Here is a 7,751-nt window from a genome sequence, read left to right as displayed (position 1 = left end):
GCCCATAAAGATACTAAATGATTAGTAATCATTTATAAACATTTACAAATGATGAATAGTTTCAACTTTAGATTGGCTACTGCAAAAAACATGAACAAATGATTAATAAATTATTAGTAAAGATGTGTGAATAGGGTAAATTCAGGTCTTTCGGCACACTTTTTGCCATTGAGATGACTGTTCATAAAGGTATTAATGATTAGTAAACATTTATAAACATTTGCAAATGATGATGAGTTTCCACTTTAGATACTGCAAAAACATGAACAGATAATTAATAGATTATTTGTTAAGATGTGTAAAAAGAGGTCTACACAACAAACAAAGACCAACAAATGAAGATCATATGAACTGAAATTTTACTGTCATTTGTAAGCATTTCAATTTACATTAAATAACAAAATGTTAATCATTAGGTAATGTTTAGGAAGTTCATTAGTAAACATTAACAAGAACATAATCATATTTATAGCTATGTGAATACATATAACTAATGATCTGTTAAGCATTATATAATGTTTGTTAATGATTTATAAATGAAAGTTATTATGAAGTGTCACCCTGTAGCGGTTAATATTTAATAATGCAATATTTAATGTTTTATTGCTTAATAATGTAATAATTATTCAGGTAATTAATAATAATAAATAATAACAATTATTATTATAGTTTTGAGGCCTGACCGTTACATTAGCTGTTTGCTGTAAGCACTGTTCTAAGATCCATTATTACACCATCATTACTGTGCGAACAGCTGTCTGCACTAAAAGCTTCAAAATAACTGTCTTCCTATGAGTCCCCTGGGGCCCATGTCTGTGACATGCAATTAGGGGAGAATGAAGTAGACATAAATAGCAGGATGAAAGAGATGATAAATGAAGCAACTCACCAAAATGACTGGGGCAGAAGCGGGTCACGAGGGTGCCTATTCTCTTGCATGGTAGGGAACACAGTGGGTTGCCTACTGAGGCTTGGAAGAAAGAGATAAAATCATAAACGTAGTCTAGAGCACACAGAGAAAAACTATATATTGCATGGTCATACACATAAGCATTTGTACCTGCTTTTGTTGTTTTGTTCCCAGGTTTTGAGATGGGACTGGTCTTTGGCTTTGTTGTTGGTTTGACACCAGGCTTTACTTTTGGCTTTGCTGCAGTTCTTGTTGGTTTCGGTTGAGGCCTAACTGTAGGTTTGGGTGTAGGCCTCTTTGTAGGTTTTGCTGGCACTTTTACAGCAGGTTTTGGTGTGATTCTTCTACCAGATCTTGCTGGGGGAGTAGGTCTGACAGGTTTGGGCTTGGGTGTAGGTTTTGATCTTGGCTTAGGAGTTGGTCTGGATGGTGGTCTTGAGGGAGCTTTTGGTGTAGGCTTAGGTCTTGCTGATGGAGTTGTGGGTTTAGAAGGTGAAGTGTCGACTCTTGGCCCGTGTACTGTGTCCAGGGTAGCAGTGGCTGTGTGGGAGCCGCGGGGAACACTCCGGTAGTGAGCCATAAAGCCTGCAGCTGTCACACTCAGATCTGATACAAAGTGCACCAGCAGCTCGTTTCCATTGGTCACAACCGCACTGACAGAGATATAAAGAATATTATTACAACAATAAGTTTTATTAAGTGACTAAATGGGACTTCAGAGATTGTTGGTGACATTAAATGTCTTAAAGTTTTAAAGTCTTGTTATATTTGTACTCACGCGCTTGTAAACTATTCTAACTCAAGCTTTCCAGTCTGTAGATTTTAAATAAATATTAAAAGAGTTGCCGGAAGCTCAGTGGTGGTGACACTGAAGTTGTACAACCATGGCGTACTTTGTTTATCCCCTTATCTTGATGAACAAAATGTGTAAGAACCATAAACCTTTTGGTGACAGAGCTCATTTTCTGCAATAATCCAAAAGCCAATAGAAAAATCTTGTTGGCTTTCTGTCAAGGTAACCAGGGAGATGCTAACTAAGGGCCTACATCCCTGCATCATCCCTCTATTGGACATTATTTATATTACAACAACAGTCTTAAAGGTGTTTCTATATTTGACTGTTGTATCCCAACTCTAAATGGGATCTACATGGGATTAGGTGAATCTGAAACAAGCACAGTTACACACAAATTCCTAAGAATCAACTAGTTGGTTATTGAGGAAACCCCCTTTAATGTTATAACGGCTGTCTTGGACTTATACTGACACCTAGTGGCATGGATGCAGTATCGGGCAAAACAATAATTTTTGGGTAACGTGCTATTAGCAGTCAACCATGATTCATTTAATATGCGAGTAAAAAAATGTCCATTAATAGGTGTGATCTGAGGCCTCCCTGAGGCAACAGGCTCCTTGTTGAAAAAATTAGCTTTTTTGGGGCTACTGATATGACTGCATCTCAGTTGGGTGAACATGATTTAAAACATTTAAGTGTTACTAAGCCTTATTTGTGGGCTTTAGGGATAGGAACAAGTAAGGTGCCAATGAGGCAGTATCCACTGATTTTTATAAATATACAGAATATGTTATTATATACTGTTTTATAATGTGATACAATATACTGAGATGCAAATAGTATCTGCCACTGTAAGTATAAACTGCATCTAACACTGTTTACACTTAATACAAAGAAAATACGTTTTCTTTGCTATGTAAAAAGAATCTATGTATGTGAATCTATGCGAAATTAATTTATCACTATTTGCAATTTGTGCAACATTTATTTGGGATTAAAAGCTTTTTAAGAAGGAAATATTACAGAGTGCATCTTTAAAGTTAATATCCAACATTATCAGCACTTGAATAAAGGGCTTCATGGACCTTCCTAAGTACAAAGGTCATATTTTTTGAAACGGATAACTGTGCAAAGAGAAAGTATTTTCAAATTGGGAAGCACATTCTTTCACTAAGCTTTCCTTAGGACGACTGACCTCGCAGAAGTCAACAACATCCTTTTCCTGTGTAGATAAATTACAAAATACCTTGTCCTTAGAATAATGTTTGAAGGACTCATTAAATGTCATTAACAGATTGATCCAACATTATCAGCACTTGAATAAAGGGCTTCATGTACCTTCCTAAGTACAAAGGTCATATTTTTTGAAACGGATAACTGTGCAAAGAGAAAGTATTTTCAAATTGGGAAGCACATTCTTTCACTAAGCTTTCCTTAGGACGACTGACCTCGCAGAAGTCAACAACATCCTTTTCCTGTGTAGGTAAATTACAAAATACCTTGTCCTTAGAATAATGTTTGAAGGACTCATTAAATGTCATTAACAGATTGGAATGATATGTGGTGCATTGTGTTTGCACTCACTCTGGAACCATGTCTCCGCAGAATTTGCCAATACGTCGAGAGTCATCGGTCTCGCCCCCGTTGAACAGGGCCACGTAGTCATAACGACAGTATGTGTCTAATTCCAAGTCCAGCTTCTCAAACTTAACCTCAATCACCTGGGCATGTACAGATGCACACAAACGCATATACACACTCCGATATGTAGTTCTGTAAGTAAAAAGCTAATTTTCTGAAACAGGTATAAAGGTTCTTTCATGCACTTTTTATGCCGCTCTCTCACTCTCTCTCTTTCCATGTCCCACCTTACGCACTTTCTCTGAATGAGGTCTTTCATATACTCTCCCATGTACTGTTTATGCTGTCATCATAAACACACAGTAGAGTTCAAATTCATCCACATACACAAAATGCCATAGCAGCACGTCTCAAGTAAACCTAAATATAATTAGTTCTCGGATGACTTGGTTGCTAATGACTTAACAGATTGCGAGTAGACAAATGCAAGAGGAAAGGAGCTGTGAATTGATCTTTGCAGGCTGACCATGTTGGGCTCCACAGATATGTGCCAAGAGCAGCTGATGCCTGCTGGGTAATCAGATTCTGGCCAGTTCGGTGTCTTCACTGAACCTTGAGGCTTCGTCAGTCTGCCACCACAGAACTGATTCTCTGTAGGGAATAGCGGGTGGAAAGAGAATTAGAAAGATAGATAGATATTTACGGGGGAACACTACTTTGCAAAATGTGGGGGTCAGTAAGATAAAATAATAATAATAATTAAATAAATAATGCTTTTGTTCAGCAAGGATGCATTAAATTGATTAAAAGTCAAGACATCATTTATAGATTTCTTTGTTTCCTATAATTTACCATGTGACCCTGAAGACTGGAGTAATGGCTGCTAAAAAAATTAAGCTCTTTGCCATCACAGGAATAAATGACATTTATGTAATTGTTCCTTCAACCATTTTGTGACATGAAAATTTTTGCAAAACAAAAAAGCAACTAACATTAAGCCAAGCACTAAAAACTACATTTGGATTGTGTTACTGGGACAAACTAAAGCCATCCCACCATCAACATGTGGTTTCCCCCCACTAAAATAAGCCAGAAATCCTCTTCCGCCTGAGCTGCCATCAGACGCCATCTCCAGCATCATGGTGTTGGAGGTGGAGATGAGGGCTCCGGGTCGGAACGTCCCACAGAAGCGGCCCAGTTTCTGCACTGTGTACGAGTGTCCATTATAGACATCCACGTAGTCGTAGCGGCAGGTGGGATCCGCCTCTAGATCAAAGATCCTGAACTGGAGCATCACAGCATGACCTTCAGGAACCTGATGGGAGAGGAGATGGGATGAAAACGCGAGGTTTGAAACAATGAAAAGCAAAAGAATCTGAAGGTGCTGGACTTACTGTGATGTACCAGGTGCATTTGGAGTTTGGTTTGTAATGAGAGGGGAAACCCTCACTAGCCACAAACCCTGAGTCTGTCACCAAATGACCACCACACAGGAATATAGACCTGGAGAGCACGGAGGAGGAATAGGAAGGAATAAATGAGAATGATAGATGTTTGATTCATGTTTAATGCAGTGATAGCTTGATTAAATTTAATAATAATAAATATTTGTATATTATATTTTGTATTTTATGCTCAACAAAGCTGAATTGATTTGATCAAAAACACAGTAACTACTGTAATATTATGAAATATAACTTATTTAAAATTACGGTTTTGTATTTAGATATATTATAAAATGTAATTTATTCCTGTGATGGCAAAGCTGAATTTTCAGCAACCATTACTCTGGTCTTTAGTGTCACATGACCCTTCAGAAATGTGTACAATTTTAATCATTTTAATGTTTCTTATTATAAATATTGAAAAAGGTTGTGATACTTCATATTTTTGTAAAAACATTTTGAATTATATTTCAGGATTCTTTGATAGATAGTTCAAAAGAACAGCATTTCTAAATAGAAAAGTTTTGTAACATTATAAATGTCTTTGCTGTACCTTTTGATTAAAAATGCTGGGTTGTTTCAACCCAACTTTGGGTCAAATATGGACTAACCCAACTTTTGGGTTAATACATTTATTAAAAAATGTAACCCAACAGCTGGGTTAGTCTATATTTGACCCAAAGTTGGGTTGAAACAAACCAGCATTTTTTTAGAGTGTTGCTGAATAAAAGTATGAATTTCTTAAAGCGTCATAAAAGAGCTACTGTAAAACATTCAAATGGTAGTGTAAATAATATGCCAATAAACTGCAATAAATCACATATACATTTCATTTAGTTTTTGAACACAAAAATGTGTAAACAAACACGTAAACCATTTTAAATAGTACACTCTAAAAAAATGCTGGGTGAAATAGGGACAAACCCAGCAATTGGGCTGTTTTGACCCAGCGGTTTGGTTAAATGTTTAACCCAACCTTCTGGGTAGTAACCCAACCGCTGGTTCAAAACAACCCAATTGCTGGGTTTGTCCCTATTTTACCCAGCACTGGGTTGTATTTAACCCAGCATTTTTTAGAGTGTACCAGTCACAAACGTCACTGCTTATTAAAATCCTTTATATGTGTGAATCCTTTATTTACTTTCTTCAGTGGGTTGTTTTTGGATCCTGTTCCCACATTTATAGTACTTGCAATATTTTAATACTGCAAGTTCTGTCATATTAGTAGGAAATAAACACAAACCACAGCCAACTGAACAGCTGTGCTCAGATGTGAGGTTACAGAGAGAACCACTGAACTCATTTAGACATCGTTTTTTATAATGGTTTTCCTTATGTGTCAGTCTGTCAGCAAATCTATCCGGTCACATGCATGAGCTGACACTGTTATTCTCCCGCACACAATTTGATCAATTTTTAACTCACATTAAAAAACAAACAAATAAAAACTTACATAGGTGACCATTTTCAGAATCAGGAATGGAGTGAACGAGGAAATTCACATAATATCAGAAAACAAAGGTGGAGCTGAACAAACACATGCATATTTAGAGACATAAAGCCTTCTGACACAAAAGCAGCATTCAGATGTGTCACACATGACCTGGTTTTTCAGCGCTGATCAAAGCTATCGCTTAATTAAACAGGTGCTGTTTTAATTGGCTGATTACAAAATAATGAATGAATTTAACGATTATTAAGACTTAAGAAACAAATGTGGTGGTTTTTGTGGCATGATGTCATAAACATTGTATAGCCTGAGCTTAAACAACACAGAGTAATAAAGATTTTACAACAAGACAACTGGGACAATTTTGTTGATACTGTAAAACAAGCCTATGCTTGAAATGGCCCAGAATCACGATGTTAAGATTGCGTCTTACCGGTATGTTAGATAAAATCATATCATATGAGAGGAACTGTGTGAAGGTGCAACTTAAAAAAAAAAGTCCTGTGATTTACACAACATTCGAGGAATTCATCTCACCAGTTCCCCGTAAAAGTAATATAATAATTTACATTTTGATTCAATGGTTACCAAGTAATTGCACACTTTAATCACTAAACTAAATATAATTACTAAAAAACGAATCACTATAACAACAACAGCAACAGTGACAACAATAATAATGATGATGATAACAAAAAGCAGTTTTATTAATAACAAGCACCCTGATGCAAATTCATGTTTCTGATCAGTACAACAACAACAAAAACACTTCATTTTAGAAGAAACTGAAGCAGAGATTTGCATTACATTGTGAAAATGGAACATCTTGCAAGATTGTGTGTAACTGTACTGACAATGGAATACAAAAACAAGAATCTAACTAAATGTTTCATTTAAAGTTCTTAAACAGTGTGTGTATGAGGTCAGCTAATAATAATAATAATTACTTAAAATGATCCTGAATTGAACTTATCTTGACTTGAAAAATACAATAATTAAATCTGACCAACACTTTTCAGGACATTAAGTGTTTCAATTGAGGGTTGAAGAGAAATGTAACATTGTAATGTTTCCTCGAACTGTATTTATGTGTTTTATTTCCAACATCCGATCCTGCTGCTTTATGAGAAGCTTAGATATTAACATCTCCTGCTGAATGCTTGCATTCACTCACTCACACACGCGCACACACACACACACAAATTTGCCATGCAGTGCACGTACAGAAACACACAAACCTTCATGAACTTACCTTGTGAAGTTGGTCTGGCTTTGTCCATGCACCCATCCTAACCCCAAAATCAGAAGCCCAAAATGCCACATGCACAAACCACCCCACATCCTTCTTCTCAAAGAGGCACAGAGAACGAGTCAGTGAGGGAACGGAGCACAGGGGTGAGTTTAAGGGCGTGGAGGACGACAGGAGGAGGATTGAAAGAGGGGAAAAGTGGGGAAGAGTTGTGTCTCAGATGCCATTGCTGTAAAATCAGAGATAGACATTTAAAATTGAATGAGGATCTATAAACAACCAAAAAAAAACAAAAAAAAAACACTCCATGACTACTTTCC

At 36.6% G+C, this 7,751-nt stretch overlaps 1 protein-coding gene across 1 annotated transcript in view; it reads right to left on the bottom strand.

The window, feature by feature from the left end:
- The window catches only part of LOC107711558 (procollagen C-endopeptidase enhancer 2-like), a 9,124-nt gene extending 1,601 nt beyond the window's left edge, over positions 1-7,523 (bottom strand). Inside the window, exons 1-7 of the mRNA XM_016516544.1 lie at positions 7,435-7,523; positions 4,682-4,790; positions 4,344-4,602; positions 3,814-3,938; positions 3,291-3,427; positions 1,061-1,563; positions 890-970 (exon numbers count right to left, since the gene is read on the bottom strand). Of these exons, the coding sequence (XP_016372030.1) occupies positions 890-970; positions 1,061-1,563; positions 3,291-3,427; positions 3,814-3,938; positions 4,344-4,602; positions 4,682-4,790; positions 7,435-7,523 (1,303 nt within the window). The remainder of the gene's footprint in view (positions 1-889; positions 971-1,060; positions 1,564-3,290; positions 3,428-3,813; positions 3,939-4,343; positions 4,603-4,681; positions 4,791-7,434) is intronic.
- Between the last annotated feature and the right edge of the window lie 228 nt (positions 7,524-7,751).

Source organism: Sinocyclocheilus rhinocerous, unplaced genomic scaffold (genome assembly GCF_001515625.1).
Source record: "Sinocyclocheilus rhinocerous isolate Xijiao unplaced genomic scaffold, SAMN03320098_v1.1 scaffold837, whole genome shotgun sequence".
Lineage (NCBI taxonomy): Eukaryota > Metazoa > Chordata > Actinopteri > Cypriniformes > Cyprinidae > Sinocyclocheilus > Sinocyclocheilus rhinocerous.
Note: the sequence above shows the minus strand (reverse complement) of the source record. Positions and strands in the feature narration are given on the sequence as shown.